Source organism: Geotrypetes seraphini, chromosome 2, assembly GCF_902459505.1.
Source record: "Geotrypetes seraphini chromosome 2, aGeoSer1.1, whole genome shotgun sequence".
NCBI classification, from domain to species: domain Eukaryota; kingdom Metazoa; phylum Chordata; class Amphibia; order Gymnophiona; family Dermophiidae; genus Geotrypetes; species Geotrypetes seraphini.
Window position 1 is genome coordinate 169,922,125 of NC_047085.1, and position 23,298 is coordinate 169,945,422.

The following is a 23,298-nucleotide window of genomic DNA, read 5'->3' on the forward strand; positions in this document are numbered from 1 at the left end:
CCGACAGTCACCTCGGGCTGCATAAAACAGACCAGGCGGGCTGGATTCGACCCGCGGGCCTTGTGTTTGACACATGTGGTCTAGACAGAACATCTCACCTATCTATTAGAAAAGAGTTTACCAGGGTAAGTACAAAATCTCTTTTTACTACCACTTTTTTATTCTATAATTTTGCATAATGTTCATTGCCCTCTCCTCTGTTCATGCTTTGTTTCCTGCCGTTTCCCTCCTTTTTCTAGCCCTCTTATTTCTGTCTTTATGTTCCTCCTACAGCTTCCACACCGCACTAGACTTCCTCCTTCTCCACCACCCTCTCCTCTCCCTGCCTCTTCACTTCTATCATTGCAGTCTATCATCGCTGGTCATTGTGTCTCCAACATTATCTCCATTATTCTAGGAGACTTCAGTCTCCACCAATGATACTTCTAGTTCTCTCATCATGGATTTCCCCAATTTTTTCTCTGATATCTATTTGGATCATCTCATCGATGGCCCAAAACATACTACAGGTCACTCCTTAGACAAGATTCTGACACTGAATCATCTAGCAACCCCTTTAATCCACACCCTTCCCTGGACAACCCCTTTAATCCATGCCCTTCTCTGGACAAATCACTCTCTGATTACTTTTGCTTATTTTTTGTGCCAGCAATCACATGACAGCCCATTCTAAGACAATAATCACTAGAGATCTCAGTTAGTTGACTATAGACTCGGTCACAGACCAGTTACACTTTAATCTGAAGTCCTTTACCAAACTTACACTGGAGGAACAAACCCAGCAATGGGACATAGCGCTTCAGTCAATATTGGATAAAGTTGTCCCTGTGACAACATCCTCTTTATCTTCTGCCAGGGCTTCTGAGCTGCGGTATGGCCCAGAACATCAGCTCCTTAGGTGTCAATTATGCTCTGCTGAGCGCCATTGGAGCCATAACAGATCCCTACATGTTGTCAATTTATACAAAGGTTAAAGCTAAACAATACAAGATCTCTATTCAAACAGCAAAAATTACATTTCATATCATATTGCAAAAAACTAGCAACTCTTCCTTGCTTTTATTCTATTCTGAAATCTGACAGCTTCATCAGTGTCCACATCTCTCTCCATGACTCAAGAACTTGGGACTTCATTCATTGATAAGATAGTATCAGTATATGTCTCATTCCTTACTCTATGTAGATCTCTTGACTCACTCCTGACACACATTCAAACTCTCATGCCAATGTTTCTTTTCTAATTTCAATATACCTTCGCTTAACTGATATCACTTTTATGGTCTCAAACATGAAATTGACCGCAGCATCCTGTGACCCAATCCCATTCTCGATCCTCAAACATCATATGAACATCTTTGATTCCTTTATACATATCATGGTACTAACTATCACCCTATAGCAAATAAACCTTTTTAGGCTGCTGAGAAATTTGTCTTTTCTTAATTATCTGACTTTCTGGAGAAAGCAAATACATTTTGTCCAAATCAGACTGGTTTTAGACAAAAAAACTTCTACTGAAACCAACCTCATTGGCCTTACTACTAATGTACTCTATCAGCTAGACCAGGGGTGCCCACACTTTTTGGGCTTGCGAGCTACTTTTAAAATGACCAAGTCAAAATGATCTACCAACAATAAAATTTAAAAAAAACACAACGCACACTGTACGCATAGAATTGTTAATTATCATTCCTATTCCGTGGTTTTTTCAAAGAGGTCAAAGCAGATGACTCTATGCACTGTCACCTCAGTAACAACCATACAAAAATAGACAAATACCCCCCCCCCCTTTTTACTAAACCACGATAGCAGTTTTTAGCGCAGGGAGCTGTGCTGAATGCCCAGCGCTGCTCTCGACGCTCATAGGCTCCCTGCGCTAAAAACCTCTATTGCGGTTTAGTAAAAGGGGACCATATTGTAAAATATAGAGAGCAGATATAAATTCAGACACATTTTGATCACTAAATTTAAAATAAAATAATTTTTCCTACCTTGTCTGGTGATTTCATGAGTCTCTGGTTGCACTTTCTTCTTCTGACTGTGCATCCAATCTTTCTTCCCTTCTTTTAGCCTCTATGCTTCCTCTCCTCCTGATCTCATTCCCCCCCCCAACGTTTTCTTCTTCTCTCCCTGCCCTCTCTTTCTTTCTCTCTTCATGCCCCCTTTCTTTTTTTCTGTTTCTCTTCTTTCCTTCTGTCTCCCTGCCTGCCCTCTTTCTCCCTCCCTGCCCTCCCCCAAGCCACTGCCATCAAATAACAGGCCCCCAAAGCCGCCCGCCGCCGGCCAAGCTCTCCTTGCTTCGGGCCCACTAGCATTCCTCTCCCCGACGTCAATTTTGCCATCGGAGAGGAAGTTCCGCTGGCCAGAACTTCCTCTCCGACAGCAGAATTGACGTCGGGGAGAGGAAGGCTGATCGGCCCAAGATCGACCTATTGGAAAAAATGCTGCCGGGTCCTGCCTTTGAGGAAACAGAAAGTAGGCAGGACCTGGCAGCAAGAAGAGCAAATCGCAAGCTTCACACTGACCTGTCTCCCGCTTTAGCCCGCGAATGGGGCTCTAACATGTACGTGTCGGCTTCCCTTCTCTCTCCCCCCCCCACCCGGACATAACTTCCAGTTTCAGAGGGAAGAGAAGGGAAGCCGGTACAAGCACACGTTAGCCCCCAGAGCATAAATTCTCCAAGCCTGTTTTTTTTTTTTTTTTTTTTTTTAATGTTGAGCAGTGGAGGCAGCAGCAGAATTCAGGAGCAGGCCAGTCAGGAGGGGAAAAAAGAGAAGGGAAGAACGGAACCCGCTCTGCGATCGACTGGGGTCGCCTGAGCGAGCGACCTGTCGATCGCGATCGACGTGTTGGGCACCCCTGAGCTAGACCATTGCAAATCAGCATTTCTTCTATCCCTCGATCTAACAGCATTCAATACCATGGGCCATTCCCTTTTACTAACAAGACTTTATCAGACTGGTATTACAGGTACAGTTTTAGATTGGTGTACTTGCTACTTTTCTAACCGTCAATATAGAGACCACTTGTCTAGCTCTTATATTTTGCCCTGTGGTGTGCCCCAGTGCTCAATTATGGCTCCTGTTCTGTTTCATATCTTCTTGGCCCCATTGTTAACTCTAGCACAATCCATAGGCTTCCTCTTCACCCTGCCAGTACCTCACAGATCCTCAGGATTAATCAAAATTTAGGTAGGATTACCTCATGGCTACATGACAATCAGTGGCTGCTCAATCCCAGCAAGTCTAAAACTCTTATTTTTTTGAACACCAATCTAAAAAAATTTAGCCACCCTTCTTCTTTTCTTCAACATGCCCGTCCCATTGGTTTCTACTCTGAAGATACTTGGGGCTCCGTATACGAAGGTGCGCTAGGGTTTTTAGTGCACGCATAAAATTACTGCGGTAGCCGAAAATCTACCGCCTCCTAAAAAGGAGGTGGTAGTGGCTAGCGCGCTCGGGAATTTAACGCGCGCTATTGCACACGTTAAGGCCCTAGCGCACCTTTGTAAAAGGAGCCCTTGGTGTCACATTCAACAACAAACTGAACTTCCAGCCACAGATATCCTTGATAATTCAATATTGTCTTTTTAAACTATGTATGATTCGCTCGATTAAACTACTCCTTTACCCTCCGGCATCAATATTCTGATTCACTCCTTAGTTATAAGCCACTTAGAATACTGCAATTTTCTCCATAAAAAAACCAAAATAACACTTTAAAATTAATGGATAGAGGCCTTGCATTCCGGGTTTAAGAATGGGGAACCACTTTAAAAAAAAAAAAAAAAATTGAATATCTTAGATATTAATTCTTCAAGTTACTATGAACTGTCACACACTATTGTATTTTTGGATCTGTTAGTGATAAAGGATAAAAACAAATTATCTACTATTGTCTTCACTAAATCTACTGACAGGAATGGTTATTGTCATTATTCAAGCTGCCACCCTTATTTGCAATTTTGTTTGTCGTTGCATGTTAGTACAATAAAGTTTTTTTTTTTTACATGTGATGTCATTACGGCGGCGCCTCTTTGGCCCTCCATGATATTTAGCAATTCACCTTCCATGTTTGAGTGATGCAGCATCTTGAGTGAACCATTTTGAGCCTTTTTGAGCTATAAAGAGTTTTGAGCAAATGTAATTGACAGAGTGGTTGAGTAATTTGGACACATAATGCCTTCTCTTAATGCAAGGCCTTTCTTCCATTTTTCATTTTCGGTAAGAGAGTTTTTGTCTTTTGTTGTTATTGAGGTCTTGTGGACTGGGTGCTCTCTATCAAGGCATTTGATGCAGAGATCTCCAGCGCCTCCAACTAATCCAAAATACATCCGTAGAACTAATAGTAGGGGCAAAAAATGTCAGGTCACTCCTCGACTGAAATCAGCTCACTGGCTCCTTGTAACTTGCAGACTAACATATACGATCCTGCTGCTTATCTTTAAAATCGGCCAATCACAATCTTTGTCCTTCCTTGATCAACTACTAAGCCACTAGGGGCTCCTTTTATTAAGTTGTGCTAGCATTTTTAGCGCACGCAGCAGATTAGCGCGTGCTAACCCCGCGCTATGCAGCTAGAACTAACGCCAGCTCAATGCTGGCGTTAGCGTCTAGCGTACGGGGCATTGTAGCGCTCGCTGTTCCACACGTTAAAGCCTTAACGCAGCTTAGTAAAAGGAGCCCTATATGCCGTCTCGCTCTCTCCGATCCCTACAACAGAATTTGTTGTCTCAACCTCCAGACAAGTTAGCTATGACACCAGATGAAGTAGCATCTTTTCCACAACGGGTCCTTCCCTACTGAACAGACAGCCCTCTCCCCTTCAGTTAGAACCTTCTATGGAAAGATTCAGATCTGCTCTCAAAACATTCCTATTTAAAGATGACTCCGATTAATAGCTCTTCCCCTTTTTTTTGGCCTATAGTACAATTTCCCACTCCTACTGCTGCTTAGTACCATATGAGAGCAACTGTGAGGCCTGTAAAGAATCTTTTCACTTATATCCTTATTCTCTTTCCTTTACTGTCCTACCATTTATTGTATTTCCTGCCCCTCCCTTTTTTTCCTCCCATTCTCCTTTCCACTATCTAACTTGACTGTAAACTTCTTAGATGTATTTAGAGTTAATCTAAAGTTTTGTTGAAAAACTTCAAGTTTATCAGATGCACCATATACATGGAATATTTAAGAACATAAGAATTTGCCTCCGTTGGGTCAGACCAGAGGTCCATCCTGTCCAGCGGTCCGCTCACGCGGCGGCCCTTCAGGTCTATCACCTGTGCTGTGGTCCCTGACTATTCCTATTTATTGTCAGTATATTATTCTTGGAGGCTTTCTCTTAAGGAAACTTGTATTTCTATTGATGAAGGTGGAAAAGGAGAACATACCATCTAAACTTAGGGGTCCTTTTATCAAGCCGCGCCAGCGGGGTTAGCGCGTCGGACATTTCATCACGCGCTAACCCCCGCGGCCGGCTTAAAAACTAACACCTGCTCAATGCAGGCGCCAGCGGTTTAACACGCGTTAAGGCCCTAGCACACCTTTTGTAAAAGGAGCCCTAAAATGTGCTCAGAAACAAAGAAGCTGTATCAATATAGTAAACATCCGAAAAGTGAGGAGTGATCAAGAACTGGAGGAGTGATCAGATAACGAAAATGCAATGCAAAGATGATGGAAAATGCATGTTTATGGTGTGATGCAATGGCACATTTGTCTTCCTTCATTGGCAGACTTGGGCTTGTTCATCTGACTAGGTGGCAAGAAGAGGGATGTGTTAGGGATTAGGTGAGTTTTATATAGTATGTGTTTATGGTGCGTATACAGTATGTGTTTGGAAGATATCAAGCATGTGCGCTGTCCTCTATACGTACATAAGGGATGTAAAAAAATGAGGAATAGATGGATAGTCATAAACTAAAGAAAGTAAAAAGGGGTGAATAATTCCATAGTAGAATATAGGGCTCCTTTTACTAAGGTGCGCTAGCGTTTTTTAGCGCACGCAGGATATTACCGCACGCTACGCGGCTAGAACTAACGCCAGCTCAATGCTGGCATTAAGGTCTAGCGTGCGCGGCAATTCAGCACGTTAATGCCCTAATGCACTTTACTAAAAGGAGCCCATAGTCTTGAGTTCATATTTGGGGTTTTTTTTTAACCTCTCTCTCTGGTTATCCTCAGGTCCAGGGTACCAATGACAGCAGCATAGTCAGTAAATGCTCCATGGAATCTCTGGGCTATTTCAAAGATGAATTCCTTCAGTACTTTGTGGCTAAGAAAAGCAGACGAGCACCTCTGATCAATTGGTTTGTACTTAAAACATCAGACTACTCTATGTATGGAATTTTCCTAATTACTGTCTGCATCTTCACCACTTATCTCTCCCCCTCTCCATTGTGAATTGTGATCTGTTCTGTAAGAGAGCTCCTTTTCAGTTCATGCAGTAGTAACTTCTGATATTACCTCAGCATTGATCTTCCATTCCTTAGAAGAAAAAAAATTAGTTTCTTCCTCTCCCTTTATTTTTGTATTTATTATCCAGGCATCTCCTATCTTGATGATCATAATACTGTTCTTATATTGAGGCACAGAAAGCACTGGGTTCACTTTATCATGGCATACTACCTTCTGTGCTAACATCCTCCCCTCTCCTCCCCCCAAAAAAATCATTACCTTTCCGTTCTCCATTGGTATTGCCTTCAAGAGGGATCAAGCAAACTGTCCTTCTTACCCAGTGATCTCAAACTCATGGCTCGCCAGGTACTATTTTGAGGCCCTCGGTATTTTTATCATAATCACAAAAGTAAAATAAAACAGTTTCTTGATCATGTGTCTCTATAGCTGTAAATGACAATTTTATTATTAAGACTTAGCCAAAAGGAAAGATTTATCAACTATAAAGAGTTTTACCTCATACAAAATTGTCATTTCTTTAATAAGACATTAACTGTTTTTTTCTGAGGCCTCCAAGTACCTACAAATCCAAAATGTGGCCCTGCAAAGGGTTTGAGTTTGAGACCACTGTTCTTACCTGTTGCCTTCTAGCTTACTTTGATATTACACAGGCACCGTAGTCTCTCTGGACCTGCTGAACCCACATACACTTTCCCCTCCCTATTCGTGGTTTCGATGTTCACGATTTCGATTATCCGCATTTTTTTCTCCATGCCCCCCCCCCCTGAGAATCGCTCATTGTCATCGCAAAAAAACCGGCCCTGGTACTTGGAGGGAGGTGGAGGGGGTCGATCAGAGGCGGTGGGGGTCGATCGGAGGTGGCATGGGGGCGATCGGAGCATGGACCTTACATGGTGGTCTAGCGGTGACGCAGGGCAGGAGCGATCTTCCTATACTACAGGGAGTTCCTGTTGTAGTCTCATGAGACCACGGGAACTCAGCAGCACGGCTCTGCACAGGGCAGGAGTGTAGGAAGATCGCTCCTGCCCCTTGTCACTGCTAGACCACCTGGTAAGGTCAGGGGGTGGGTCAGAGCCAGCCAAAAGTTATTTGCGATTTTTCCCTATTCGCGGGCAGGCTCTGCCCCTAACCTCCGCGAATAGGGAGGGAGAAGTGTAGTTCTATCTTAGAAAGAAGGTTGATGGTAGAGATATACGTCCTCATGTCAGTGGGGACCCAAACTGATCATGCAGGGAATAATGGAGAGGTGAGAGAGAGTTCAAGACACTCTTTCCAGCAGCAGTGACTGTGAGCTATGCCCATCTTCTATGCTAAGTAGTAACCTCTGCCTTAGCTCATCGGTTATATTCCCTAGCAGTCATTTTTAGCCTTCCCAAAAGGTGGCTGTTCAGAAGAGCAGCAGCTCATGGACTGTCAATAGTTCATGCCGAGTCTTTTTGTGTTATCTTCTCAGGGGTTATTTCATCCGGGCAAAGGCTGTGGATCACTGTATAAGGCAGTTTATATTACAGACTCAGAACCACAACAAAAGACAGGTGAGTATCCTCGGATATGAAACAAAGCAGTTATGTTTCTGTGCTCTTATTTTAGGGGAGGACAAAATGCAACAAGTTTCTGTGTGTGCATAGAAAGATAGCAAAAGTTGCTGTCTGATGAAGGCACAGCAGTGGTTCTGTGGATTCTGTTTTAAGTAATTATGCGGCTCTTTATAAAAGCTTGTCAAACACTATATGCTAAGAAGTCCATAAGTATAAAATGGACTTCTTAGCACTTAGTGCACACTGTTAGCGCATGCTAAGCTTTAGTAAGACTGTATGTTGTCAGATCTTTTTAGGAACTTGAACAGACATAGTCAGAAGTACTAAGTTCAAATTAAATAAAAGAGCAGATAATGGTACAACCTTGCAGAATACCAGCCTGCAAAGATAAAATAAAAATCTAGTCTAAATCTTTCCTTAATGAATGATTCTAACTGCATTGATATTCAGCATATCATAGATAGTCAAAAGCCGAAGCCTTCTCCTTAACAATGGAGTTATTCAGCTCTGAAGAGTCATGCAGAGGCAAAGATAATGAATAATATAGCCGATTGATCTGTGCATGATAAATGCTGAACAATACATCTCAGGTCAAAGTATTGTGAGGAGGAGTATCTTAATGGTTAGAGCAACAGGCTGAGAATCTTTTTTTTAAATCCCACTGCAACTCCTTGTGAAAGGGAATGGGAACCTACTGAACCTGATTTTGCACCACTTAGCTTTTAGGCTTGCAGGTGATAGTATATAAGAAATAAAATAAATTAAATAAGATAAATTTCACCCGAAAAGACCAACACATTACTGGCCTCATGAGTTGAGAAAGAGACCTAAGGCAGATAATGCATTTAACAATATGTGCCCTTAATTCAGAAAAAGTGTTAATGTTGGATTGAAAAAACACATTAAAATCTCTCAGAATGCATAAATTATCCAAGAAAACAGGCAACAAAGTCATAGATTCTAAAAATGAAGTACATTCACATCCCAAATATCTGCACAGTAAATTAAAACGTAACAAAATTGTTGAGCATGTTGATAATGATATATCACAGACCTTACAAAATCCACAGATGCTCTTTTAATAATATTCTGGTAAATCGTCATTACACCTACCCCCTTTCTTTTCCCCCCTACTGATATTATAACCCCAGATAAAACTGTCTGGGCAGCACTGCTTCATTACAAGAACAAATGAATCAATAAACCAAGGCTGTTTGCATTTGGTAATGAGTTAGTAACATTCTTGCAGATTGTCTCCTTAGGAGCTGGTTTCGATTCATTATATTTCCGCCTGAAGGCCGGTGGTTATCTGGACAAGACTGTTGTGTATGAAGTGGACTTCCCTGAAGTAGTACGCCGTAAAGCCTCGGTGATTAAAGGCACAGAGGAGCTGGCAGAGCTTGTGGTCATCACCAAAGAAGTGAAGTGCCTGGACAGTGGTAAACCAGTCATAGTAAATAGGTATTGATATTTGGGATAGAGGAGAGGGAATTATAGGTTTGCCACTATTAACTAAAAAAATTTTGGAGAACATTTTAGAAAGACTTTTCCATGTGTAAAGCTTCTTTGATACACAATGGGCTTTTCTGAAATCAAAAGTTGTGTTTATGTGTTATCAATAAAATGCAAATATGTGTGCTGTGCGTTGATATTGTTTGGGGTACAGTTGGAGCAGAGGTATGATACAGTATGTACATACATTTATACCTGCCTCAGAACAGCTTGAAATTTCTGTATGTGCATTTGCATGCTATTGGGGCTTCCTCCTTAGAAAGGCACATACTCGTAGGTAACTATGTTGCTTTATAAAATATAAATGCTGAATCATGCAAATTCAGGAAAAAAATACATATAGACCATAGAATAAATCTAATTAATATTTGTATAATGTTTGGTATTTGGATTTATTTCACCTTCATAAAATAAACATAGAATAAGCACTTCTTCAGCGCCTCTCCAGACCGGCACAGTTCACTGATGGATAATAGTTCACCATGACCAGCAGGTTTAGATTGAGACAAACTTTTGGCTGTAGTACAAAATAGTCTGTTCTCAGTCTCCAGCAGGTATGGTAAGCTGTTGCAGTCTTTCCTTGGGTTAGTGTAGAGCTGTTGGAAGTTGTGTAGTGGCCTTCTTGTCCCCGTGTGGTGCTGGACTGATATGAGGGGACCTCAGAGGTGTCACACTCGACGGGGTTGAGTCCCTCCCTCCATTTCCTCCACCTCCCCAAAATATTGTTGAGGTGCCTCAGCTGTAAGCCTTGCCACCGATACCAGCAAGGCTTAGAGAGCCAGTGGAGTCTGTTCTGGGGGAAAAAAAAATCCTGAGGCAGTGCTATTCTGAAGGGAGCCTTCTATTCACTGTACTTTGTTTTTATTGTTAACCAGCACCTTTCTTTTAGCTAGATCAAGTATTGCACAATGAGCACTTTTAAAGGGAAAAAGTGTTCATTGTGCTCCTGACGGGAGGTCGATGCGGCTGGCCTGTGCTTGCAGTGTGCTGGCTGCCGCAAAGGGGAATCCTCGTCAGCTTCGGGTGCCGGCATCCAGAGATCCCATTTGTGAGTATCTCACACACCGGCAGCAGACAGTGGGGAAACCCGGGCTTCCCTCACCACCCACACAAGGATTCCCCCAGTCACCGACGGTCAGGGAAATAAGGTTTCCCTTACCACCAATGCTGCTGGGGACTCCTTTACAGTTGCTGCCTGCTTTAGCGGCTGGGGCGGTTCAGGCCTCTCAGTCGCTACAGGCATCGGGGGAGTTTCTTTCAGCAGGTTTTGCGCCGATTTTGTTGTGAAGTCCTCCATTAGTCTATAGTCTCAGGTGGCCTTTCCCTTGTATTGGAGAGATAGGGGCAGATTTCTGCTGGGTCCACTGCTTTGGCAGCGAGTCCCATTGGGCCGCCAGGGCTTTTTCCCCTGATTTTGTTTTAACCTTGTGCAAGGCTTGTCTTCAGGCAGCCAAAGTCCTGCTTCTGCCCTGGGGGGGGGGGGGGGTGTTTCCCTTTGCATACACTCCAGTTCAGCCTCCGTCAGCGCCAGTTTTGACCAGGTCCCATCCTCTTTCATCCAAGCAGCCGAGAATCTATTGGGACGATGATATTTTGTAAGGGGAGCAGTTTTCGCTTGATGAGGACTTGGACCCCTTTGTGGCCCTCTAGGATCCTCTCGGGGGGGATGGATGCTTCTGGCAGAGATTTTTTGGTTCCGCCAGCTGGCGAGGATGCTTCGGTGGTGCACATTTTTCAGCAGGAAGAGCTCCAGGAGCTTATTCTTCAGATTTCCTTGGTGTTTTATTTCGAATAGGACATGAAGGAGCCCCCATGTATGGTGAAACCCCTGCTTCGGAGGATCTGCTCATCTTCCTGCTCTTTTCCTATGCATCAGAATATTTGGAATATTGTGCTGGCGCAGTGGAAGGTGCCGGAGTCGCCTTTTCGTTTTGCATGATCCATGGCTCGCCTGTATCCCATTCCATAGGGGGATAGGGCTATCTTAAAGTCACCAGTGGTGGATGCAGTGATTTCAGCCATCGCGAAGCGGCATACGGTGCCGGTAGAGGGCGGCTCAGCTTTGAGGGACTCTGAGGAGTGTAGGTTGGAGTCACTTCTTATGCAGAATTTCTTCTCTGTAAAAAAAAACACCCTCCTGAAAATTTGACATCTGGTAGAGAAAAAATTGCTCTATCCAATGCTTTTTGAACCAAAGTGATTGCTGGTGTTAAAACTGAAATACAAGGCTTCAAAGATGGGTAAAATTTGTTAATAATATTTTTGCTGCTCTATTTGACTTGCATTATCTTTGCAAATAAATGAAAGCAGGCCTTGAAATTTTCATAGATGAATAGTAATCAATAGTTGAGCAGGTGTACCAAGCAAGAAGTCGCCACTTAAATTTGTTACAAATCTATGGCACTCCAAAGATGAAGCCAAAAATTAGCAAATTGAGTTTTTGGCCAAATTGACATTGAGGCATCAGAAGAGTGTTTAACTTAGGGTTCCTTTTACAAAGCCGTGCTAGTGGCTGCCCTGTGCTCAGCCCTGAAGCCCATAGAGCAGGGATGTCCAACCTGTGGCCCAAGGGCCGCATGCGGCCCCGTAAAGTATTTTGTGCGGCCCCAGTCGAGGGTGATGCAGTGTTTTCCTCTGCTGCCCCCGGGTGTTTACCGTCTTGCCGGCTCCCTTCTCTGTCTTGCTGCAGCGTTGTGCGGCCCCAGAAAATTTTTTCCAGCTAATGCAGCCCAGGGAAGCCAAAAGGTTGGACACCCCTGCCATAGAGATTTAAAGGGCTTCGGAGCTGTTGCTGCACGGCTTTGTAAAAGAGGCAGTTAGACTTTTAAACAGGGCTGTGGAATCGGAGTCGGAGGAAATTTCGGGTACCTGGAGTCGGAGTCAGAAGTACAAAAAACTGAGGAGTCGGAGTCGGAACATTTATCTACCGACTCCATTTTTGAACTTGGCATACCAATCACGAGCGATTCTTTCAGCTATAGCACCCACTATATACACAGCACAAATGTTGCGAGCAGCTTCTGCGGCCTTAGAACCTTGATTAAAAGCAAAAAGAAGGTGGTGTCGAAAATGCTCATTTCTCTCAACTTGACATTCCATTTTAACGATCTGAAAATTAACTAGTGCTGTGGAGTCGGAGTCGAGGAGTCGGAGTCGGAGGAAATTTTGGGTACTTGGAGTCGGAGTCTGAAGTACAAAAAACTGAGGAGTCTGAGTCGGAACATTTATCTACCGACTCCACAGCCCTGCTTTTAAAACTAAAAACTTATTAAGTACAAAAGTTGCACCAGTAGACTAAATTTCAGAAGGCCCTTGAAGTTGCCCATTTGTTTCGTACGACAGGCACAAACATTTTAAGTTCTCTATTTAGGCACCTCTTACTACATGAATTTCAGGTTTTAGGGGTTGAAACTTTGCATAGCTTAGTTCCATAAGTTAAGGTACCTACATGCCAAGTTTCATTAAAATTGAAGATGGTAAGGTGGGGACCACTTCTACAGTTGGCATGGACTGACCCATATTGTATTTTGATCGTCCTTATGAACTTGAGTTGGGAACACCTGTTCTTACCATCTGATACTAACATGTTTGCATACAAAGCTCAGTATTTCACATTGAGTATGTTTTCAATAATGTCACTTTTTCAGGTGTCCTGAGTCTCAATGGGGAAGATTATAAACTCCTTGGTATTGACCTCAATGATGTAGTCCTTCTGGACAAGGGGCTGAAAGAATTGGGTGTGGACCCTTCCTGTCCCACTCTGCTCTTAGCTGAAGTTGTGCTGACTTACATGGAAAATATTAGGTTTGTTTTTCTAGATCATATATTGAAAATAATGATGGGTCATAACGCTGCATAAGCATAGAACTATTAAGGCTAGGGATATAAACAAAGAAAAGAAACGTATGGAAAAGAGTGCAAAGGATTTTTTTGGCAAGGAGCATCATTTAAGGTTTATGAGGGGGTATACCTGTAGCTGATTCTGTCTCTTTCCATAGATCATCTGCTGTGCTACGATGGGCAGCTGGTTACTTCTCTTCAGCTCAGTTTGTTGTCTATGAACAGATCCATCCTGAGGATCCCTTTGGCCAGGTCATGCAGCAACATTTTATCCATCTAAATTCCAAACTATATGCCCTTAATGAGTACCCTGATCATGAGGGACAGAGACAGCGCTTTCTGCTCAGTGTGAGTATTATGGTGCTCAGTTTTTTACAATACATTAAATGGTACAAGAGAATAGTATTAAATGAATGGTTAATGGGAAGCCTACCTGTTACCATGAGTAGACATTGCCATTTCCAGTGAAAAAAGTCTATGTACTGAAATATCTTATAGCCATCCCTTCCCGACAGCATTTTCCTGTTTGCTTTAATTCTTGTCTTCCTTAGCTTCATCATCCCAGTCGTATGATTAGTACAAGTTACAAAACCAAAATTCATACACAGAAGAAGAAAGGAGACATGCAAAAAATGAAAATGGTGTTTGATTGGACAGACGTGGGATTATAAACAGGGTGGATTTGATTTAAATCATATTGATTTAAATCACTAGTTGGAAAGACGATTTAAATCATGGTTTTCTCATTGTATTCACTGCCACTCAGAACTACTGAGAGGAAGAGGGAAAATACGGTAAGCTCTGGTATGAAGGAAAATACATTCATAAAGTCCTGGTATGATACAGGTGAAGCACAGTAAGTCCTTTGGATTACACTAAAGGTGAAGAAACCAGATATCAAATAGGAAAAAATCCCCTTTCTCCTCTCCTGCTCTAACAACTCAAAATATATTGATAAACTAAAAAGACATTTCTGACTGCACTTGCCAGCTGTCACGTACTGGTTGGGAAATACCCTGCTGGCCTAAGCGAAACTTATGAAGAGGAACAAACCAGCAATACTTGACACTTTTTGCATAACAACAGAGCCTCATACTTGTTATGATGAATACATCTCATGGTCAAGAATAGAATTCTCGAGAATTACATTTAGTAAGATGTGTCTTGTGATAACAGGGCGGAGGGATCAGGTTCCGAAGTTGCTGATATGGTAGATTAAAGGGGCACTTGCGGGAAAAGGATAGGCCTTACGATAAACTGAACAGATGTATAGCGTGACACAAATGTATAAACCAATAAATGAATTACAGATGTAATGACGTATAGGAAAAGAACCAATAAAGATGTATCATGTGATTTAGACCAACGTGATGCTGGCCACCAAGAAATGTATAAAAATAGGCCTTTAAGCGGAAATAAGCAGAACAGACATCAAAGGATCCTCAGGCCTGAAGATCACATTCTGTTACTCTATATGCTGAATGATTTATTCTTGTAAGCTGTTAATGATTTATTAATAAATATACTTATTGCTTGATACCAGTATATAGAGTGTGAGGTCTCTATCTCAGTGTAGGCTTCGACAGCGGCCTACTTCACTACCCAAAAAAAGAATATTTACTTGTTTCAACTCTTTATTTCTTCATAACAACTGTATCAAAATGACGATAACATGCAGTAATAATTCTAGTGCAATGTGTCTAGTGGTTCTGAACGCTAGGGATATGCTTCAGGGTAAAGTAACTCTATTCGCTGATGACGCCAAACTATGTAATATAGTAAGTGAAAGCAATCTGCAGGATAGTATGACGCAGGATCTGCTTACGTTGGAAAACTGGTCCTCGACATGGCAGCTGGGCTTCAACGCTAAGAAATGTAAGGTTATGCATCTCGGTAGCAGAAATCCATGCAAACCTTACACCTTAAATGGAGAAACACTAGCTAGGACTTCAGAAGAAAGAGACTTGGGAGTAATCATCAGTGCAGACATGAAGGCCGCCAAACAAGTGGAGAAGGCCTCATCCAAAGCAAGGCAACTTATGGGATGTATCAACAGAAGCTTCGTTAGCCGCAAATCTGAAGTCATAATGCCACTGTACAGAACCATGGTGAGACATTATCTGGAGTACTGTGTGCAATTCTGGAGGACACATTACCGTAAAGACGTGCTTAGAGTTGAGTCGATTCAGCGGATGGCCACTAGGATGATCTCGGGGCTCAAGGGTCTCTCGTACGAAGAAAGACTAAACAAATTGCAGCTCTACACTCTAGAGGAGCGCAGGGAGAGGGGGGACATGATTGAGACATTTAAATACATCACGGGACGTGTCGAGGTGGAAGAAGACATCTTCTTTCTCAAGGGACCCTCGGTCACAAGGGGGCATCCGTTCAAACTCAGAGGAGGAAAATTCGATAGTGACATAAGGAAGTATTTCTTCACAGAAAGGGTTGTAGATCACTGGAACAAGCTTCCAGAGCAGGTGATCAAGGCCACCAGCGTTATTGACTTTAAGAATAAATGGGATGCCCTAGTAGGATCCTTACGAGGGTCGAGTTAAGGAACTAGGTCATTAGTACTTAGACTTAATGGGGTGGGTCAGTAGAGTGGGCAGACTTGATGGGCTATAGCCCTTTTCTGCCGTCATGTTTCTATGTTTCTATGCTGTCGATCATCTTTTGAACTCCGCCTCCTTCCCAGGGAGCTGCTCCCGCCACTTCAGTTTTTTTCTCTGCTAGCAAGTTGATCAGAAGTGTCTACTCTGCTCTGTGGTTTTATTTTTTGGGCTATTTTTTCTAAGTGTTCGGTTGGAGGCTCGGTTCCCAGAGGTTCTTACTTGTTGGGACCTTTTTCTGGTAGAAGACACAAGCTCGCAATGTGGAAGTCTGCTGCTATCAAGATCAGCCCACAGGGACACTTAGCTAGCCAGCCTGCTTTTGTGTTTTTTGAGCTCAGGGGCCATCCCCTGCGTAGCTGTTCGCATCTCTGATTTAGCTTTAGCTTTAGCTCAGGCAGTTTGGCTCCTTTTCAGCTTGGCCAGGATTAATTGTGGGCCGGCTGCATGGTCCTCTCTCCCCCTTTGCAGTGCAAGGTTTTCTGAGGGTTGAGTCTCAGTCTGACCTCGGTCCAACTGGCAGCCTGAAGACCAAGTTTGTTTGGTGAACCTGGGAGGCTGAGTTATTTTCCATTTATCCCAGCTGCATTCCTAAGCTGAAGCTGGTTGGCACGTGGCATAGTGAGCCTATGGGGAAAAGCGAGGGTGGGGTGGGGAGGAAGAATCTCCAAAAATATAAATTAAAGGCTTCTACAGCCAGAGCCAAGGTCCCCAACCTCTAAAACCCTTTTTTCTGCAATTTTTGTACTTCAGAGAAGTCCCCATAGGATATTTTTGGTGCAATTTACTGGTGGTGGTTATCTTGGATTTTAAATAATCTTATTTTTTCTAAAGCCTCCATCTGCCTCAAAACACCTTGATTTTGCTTAAAATTGACAGGGATGGGCCCCTCAAGCCTTCTTACCTCTATATCATACCAAGTTTATGCTGTATGACTGGCCAAGGAGTGTCCATGTCTCGCGTGTGGTGGAGTATGCCGGGGAGGGGAAAGAACATTAGGCTCAGCCTCTTCTTGAGTCCTCCAGATTGGGGGTCACTCTCTTTTTTTCGATTTAGTTTCTGTCAGAGCGGAAAATCCAAGTTCGTAAAGATAAGAAGATCCAAACGGTAGCAAAGCACTGATTGCTTTGTTGTTCAAGTTAGGATATCTACTGCATAAAAAATAAAATTACTTGCCATTAGTTTTCGAGGACCAATCATGTCAAAAAATGATGCTTGTCTGAGTGCTCGTATCCTTACACACAGAAGCTCATAACATTGATAGACTCTTGCATACGCGACATATATGTCATCTATTGTAGTGTAGCCACAAATGACTCAGATGTCATGAAAACAAGTATAAAATAATAAACCTTTTCAATGGTGATTAATATTGTAATGTCCAGTAGTATAATATAAGGACAACATAGGCTATTGAAAATGAAGGAAAAAGCCTCAGACAAGGGCCCTCCCACCTCCACCAAAATGGTTTACTAAAGGTGGTTGAGCGGTCACCTCATTGGCAAAAAACCTTCAATGAAATAAGAGCTTTATGCTGTGCTTTGGTAATGAAAAAACAAAAGATAGAAGAAAAACTTTTCCACTTATCTTCGGCTGATCGGTACACCAATGGTGGCCAGCGTTTCACAAGTCTGCTGCCTCAGGGTGTATCCCGACCGATCAGACTTCTAGAACCACAATAGAAAAATGGCATACGATTAAAATTCTGTTCCTTCCTTTTCTTTGTGTTCTAAGTGAAATTTTCAATAGAATGAATGAAAATCTAAAGGACATATCTTTCAAATGGGACGCCAAAGACATCTCCCGCACCTGAAATGGCTTCTGCAGACTTGCTCAGAATTTGAACGCTCCCGGTGGAATGACGCCATCACCGGAAGTGGTAATGCATCACAAAGACGCTGTTACTAAGACAAATGATTGTTGACTTGCTGATAAACAAGAAGACCGAGACAAAACAAAATTATGTTGATCATAAAAAATAGTACCAATGTGAATACTAAAGTGCCTAGGTGCCAAAAGTAAACCATTTTGGTGGAGGTGGGAATGCCCTTGTCTGAGGCTTTTTCCTTCATTTTCAGTCATTTAATAGCCTATGCTGTCCTTATATTATAGTACTGGGCATTACAGTATTAATCACCATTGAAAGTGTTTATTATTTTATCTATTCTAGTATATACTTACGAAGAGAAGTTTTAAAAATAAAGTAAAATTTTGGAATATCTCGTGGCATACCCAGAATCTCTTTGGGGCACACCACTGTGCTGTGGCACACAATTTGAGAGACACTGCTCTAGAGTCTGTTACGACTTTTTTGCAGGAATCTTGAGAGATGGCGTATTTATGTAACCAACACCATGCATTTGATTTTTAGGGCTGGCCTGAATGCCAAGTTATTAATATGAACGAATTTTACTTCAACTTCATCAGTAGATCTGACAGGAGGAGGATTGAAACTCTAGAGCCATTTGATGAGTTTGAGGTAAACACATCTTGTTTCTTGATCCTCACTACCCTGCTTATAACTGTTTACCACTATATGACAATGAAATGCTGAGGGCTGGATAAGCAGCATTAGTGATTTCTTAATTAGTTGTGATTAATTCGTAGCATCAGGGGGCATGGTGAATTATGCTCCATTATTGTTATTGCATTTCTCTCCTTTGTTACAGGAATGGCACTTGAAGTGTTCCCATTATTTTATACTGGTTGCATCAAAGGGAAGCCTGATCCGAAACTCAACGCTCTCTATCTCTACAGGTTAAGGAGAAATTGGATTCACTGTTAAAGGCTGACTGAATTTTGGTTTTGGCATCAAAACTGGCCCAAAATCCTCTCTGCCCTATTTTGGTTTCAATTGAAAAGTTATTTTTAATTTTTGGCCATGTTTTTGGTTTTGAACAAAAATGACCATGTGTTTTTTATGGAAACTGAAACTGTGTTCTGTGTTCCATTTCTCTTCCTTCATTCTCCATCCCCCCCCCCCCATAAACCCCCTGGACCTATTTTATAATCCTTGGTGGTCTAGGCGTACAGTTGGGGCAAGAGCAATTATCAGTTACTCCTGCCTATTTCGATTCCAGCTCTGCTCTCAAAATGGAAGTCCACCTCTGGACCACCAGAAACTGGTGCAGGGTAGTTTGGGGGTGGGGGTGGGGGTGAGAGCGACTCTTTGAATTCTTTTGTTCGTTCGTACTGTGATTGTAAGTAATGCAGTCATGATCTTGCACAACAGTTTATATTGTAAATAGAGTGCTCTAAATAAATGCTTTTGATACAAATTTTTAGCAGAAATTTAAATCTGTAAATTTGGGATGATAAGCTTCTTAGGAATAAGTACGCCTGTAGAGTTATGATGTCAGCCACTGTAAAAGCATTGTGGATTTTAGTTTTTATGTATATAGAGGCTATTTTTGCAGTTCAGAAAAGGGCTGAAAACGGCTTTGTTTGTGTGCTGCTTTGTTCAGTGACAGATGAGAGTGTGGAGGGGGTGTATGCTTCCCCCTCCCCAATGTTCTTGGTGGGTATGATTTTAAGATTTTATTTTGCTGATTTTAAATTTGTTTAGTTTTGTATATTTGTATGTATGTTTTATCTACTGTTATGTATGTTATTCTGTTACCCACCTAGAATTGTTGGATAAGCGGGCTATAAATGAACTAAAATAAAAAATAAATTTGGCTGAAATTAAAATTGCAGGCAAAATGAGTCACCTAGTTTCAACCAAAAGCTATCAGACAGTTTTGGTGGCAGTTTCAGTTGGCCATTATTCTTTGTACATCTTTTTTTTGCCTTAGAATAAAGAAAATGAGATTTCTCCAACTAGCACAAAATTGACCCAGATTCTGCATACTAAAATTGCTCTATTCACATTGGCACTTGTGGGGTTGGTATGCAACTCCCTCTACGCGGGTCTAAACTCTACTCTCCTGAACAAACTACAGATGATTCAAAACACGGCAGTCAGACTGATATTCACACTAAAAAAATGTGACCCCCTTCTTAACTACTATAAAAACTTACACTAGCTGCTTGTCAAAACTCACATCACTTTCAAACTATCATTACATTACATTAGTGATTTCTATTCCGCTTGTGCCTTGCGGTTCTAAGCGGATTACAAATTAGAAGATATCTGGACATTACCGAGAGAATTATATAACATTGTACATCACCTAATATAGTTGAGAAATTACATATAAAGATTCAAGTACTTAAAGGATACAGTGGAGAAAAACAATATGTTTGGGTAATAGAAGAAGATTACCTAACATTGAAGGAAAAAGTTTGTTGGATACTTGTGGTAGATGCTTTTTAAGGAATCTGAATGGTTTGTTTGTTTGTTTGTTTTTTTTGGTAGGTGTGGTTCGAGGGAATGACTGATGTGCTATTTGCGGGGGAGAAAGCATGTACGAGTGGGAGGAGATTAGTGAGTGAGGACGTGTTTTTTGAATAGAACTGTTTTGATTTCTTTTTGAAACACTTTGATGTCTGTTGTTTTGATCATCAGTTTGGTGATGGTGGGGTCAATTTTCGCTGCCTGTGTCGCCAGAAGGCTGTCGTAAAGTTTCTTACGTCGGGTACCATTATGAGGGGGGAAGGTGAATAGGTTCTGAGTTCTCCTTGATCTGGGTGAGTGGTAACGGTGTAGGCGGTTGTTTAAGTAGCTGGGGGCAGTGCCATGGGTTACTTTAAATAGTAGACAATAGAATTTGAATTGAGTTCTTGCTTTTATTGGAAGCCAGTGAGAGTCTACATAGGCGAGAGTGATGTGGTCAAATTTTCTAAGAGCGTAGATGAGTCTGATGGCTGTGTTTTGAACAGTCTGCAGTTGTTTTATCATGTTGTTTGGGCAAGGTAGGTAGAGGCCGTTGCAGTAATCTAAGGTACTAAGTATGAGGGATTGTACAATGAGTTTGTAGTGTTCTTTGGTAAGGAATTTTCTTATTTTTCTTAGGTTTCGCATGGTGAAGAATGCTTTTTGTATGATTTTGTGGATTTGTGTCTGCGTTGTGCAGCATCTGTCTAGTTGTATTCCCAGAATTTTGAGAGTGCTCTGTATTGGATATTTGGTTGCGTTTACTTCGAGTTCTGTTAGAGATGGTTTTTGTTCCTTCTCTAGTAGTAGGAATTTGGTTTTCTCTGCATTCAGTTTCAGCTTATGGTTCTTCATCCAGTTTTCTACAGTTTCCAGTGTTGTTTTTAGACGTCCGTTGGAGATGGGGTCTTGGATGTCGTAGGGGAGGAGGATGGTTATGTCATCCGCGTAGCTGAAAGATGTTATGTTTAGGGCATCTAGGGCGGTGCCTAAGGAAGCTATGAAGAGGTTGAAAAGTATGGGCGATAGAGGGGATCCTTGTGGTACTCCGCATGGGTTTGTCCAGGGATCGGATAGATGATCTTTTGACTTAACTCTATATGATCTTGTTTTAAGGAAGCCTTGGAACTAGTTGTGAACTTTACCTGATATTCCTATGGCATCTAGTATCTGGAGTAGTATTGGATGGTCAACTAAGTCGAATGCTGCTGATAGATCGAGTTGGATGATTAGTAACTTGTTTCCTTTGCTGAGGTGCTGTCGGGCTATGTCTAGTAAAGATACCAGTAGTGTTTCTGTGCTGTGATTAGCTCTGAAACCAGATTGAGTTGGATGCAGAATGTGGTGGCCTTCTAGGTAATTGGTGAGATATTGTGCTACATTATCATGCATAATGTTTCAAATACTATATGCAAAAACTGCTGAACCACTCATAAACATGTCAACTCCTGGTCTACATCGACCAGAAAATTTAAATTACTTCAAGTGCTACTCCTGTCTCCCAACGGAGTTAAATACAAACTCGCTTTTCACATATCATGGCAGCAAGACCTGGAACAATCTCCCAACTGACATCAGGATGGAAACATTCTATAACAGATTCCAAAAAAATTAAAAACACTCTTCTTTGAAAGCATTAACACCATAGATAACTAACTCAAAATAATTAATATCACTAAATCTCACCCTCTGCTCAAACACTATACCAGTACAATCAAAGAACCTCCATTCTCTTCTCTATTACCCTATCCATAATTCTGACTTCCTCAGACTACTGTGAAGTAGTATATTCATTCTGTAACTCAAAACATTGTAAGTCGCCTTGAACCTGTTTAGGCATAGTTCGACTCAGAAATACCAGATTAGATTATCCAGTTAATTTTTCTCTTTCTGTTGCAGGTTTCCTTGTAATGGAACCTCCAGCTATCTGTGGTACTATTTCAGTCTTTCTGTGCCCCAGTAGTACAGAAATTAGCAGCCTCAGGAGGTATGGGCACTGTTCTGTACTGATCAGACCGGGTGTGGTTATCAGCATTGGAGGATTTGGAGAGAAAAATGGACAACATGGGCGCCTTGGAGATATTCACGCCCTTATCAGATTTGAAGGCAAATGGAGAAATGAATGTGTGAAGATAAGTGAATCGGATAATAGATGGTGTAAGATTCTATTCCATTCATATTACTGCATTTATTTCACTTGATTTACCACAGTAAGTCAATGTAATTATGTGGTTTACACAAAACACAGCATATTGTTATTAGAACTATAAATTAGTAAAAAAGGAAATTAGAATAAAGAAGAAAATACAGACCAAGGTGTGGAAGATCTCTAGATATTTTACTGACCAATGTTACAGTCCCATAAAGCAAATCTATATGAGAGAGGAAGCTAGTGATACTCTTTCATATTTCAGCACACCACAAATCAACCTGGTAGTAGTGCTTTGAATTAACTTAGTCGGGACACTTCTATACCTCGGTATAGAGTATTACAAGGTTAAAGCATGGAATTTTATCATACAGAGAATATAGAAACAACTTAGGGTATTTATCTTCTGGAAGGGTAATTTGCTATTTAAAATGATGCCTAATATCTTTGTGCTCTCTTTCACAATGATAGAGGCCGCACAAAGAATGGGAGCAAATACAGGTTGAGATAGTTTCTTTAGTGAAGAGGATAGTCTTTTCTGGGTTTAGTTAGTTTATTTGTATCAATCCCACATGAAAAATAAGCATACTAGAGATTGACACTCTTAGATAAGAAGAGCTGGCTTAGTTTGTTCATCAAATATACTTTAGAGCTTACACCAGCTTTTTAGCTCTGGACTAGTGAAGCAGATTTTATTCATCAGTCAGTATCGCTGTGCTGTTATCCAGCACACAAATATTCCTAACTTTTCTTCCAGGGCAATAGGTGTGTCATTCTGGACAAGTGGGTAATTTCCCATTTCCCGCTAGCTCTGCAGAAGGAATCTACTCTGGATTTTTTCTGTAACCCTTTTACTTCACTGAGAGCTCTACTGCCACTAACAGTTTTTTTCCTTCTGCATGCTAGCCTGCAGAATTGT

The 23,298-nt window shown here is 41.7% G+C and overlaps 1 protein-coding gene across 2 annotated transcripts in view; it reads left to right on the forward strand.

Annotated features, from left to right (window-relative positions):
- LCMT2 (leucine carboxyl methyltransferase 2) overlaps positions 1-23,298 on the forward strand; it is a 50,218-nt gene that overhangs the window by 2,712 nt on the left and 24,208 nt on the right. The window contains exons 2-9 of one of the 2 annotated variants that reach the window (XM_033934264.1): positions 6,180-6,304; positions 7,867-7,948; positions 9,201-9,390; positions 13,111-13,267; positions 13,462-13,651; positions 18,287-18,394; positions 18,585-18,672; positions 22,130-22,387. In XM_033934264.1, coding sequence (XP_033790155.1) covers positions 6,180-6,304; positions 7,867-7,948; positions 9,201-9,390; positions 13,111-13,267; positions 13,462-13,651; positions 18,287-18,394; positions 18,585-18,672; positions 22,130-22,387 — 1,198 coding nt within the window. Of the gene's footprint in view, positions 1-6,179; positions 6,305-7,866; positions 7,949-9,200; positions 9,413-13,110; positions 13,268-13,461; positions 13,652-18,286; positions 18,395-18,584; positions 18,673-22,129; positions 22,388-23,298 lie in introns of both variants that reach the window. The other variant, XM_033934265.1, reaches the window with a different exon arrangement.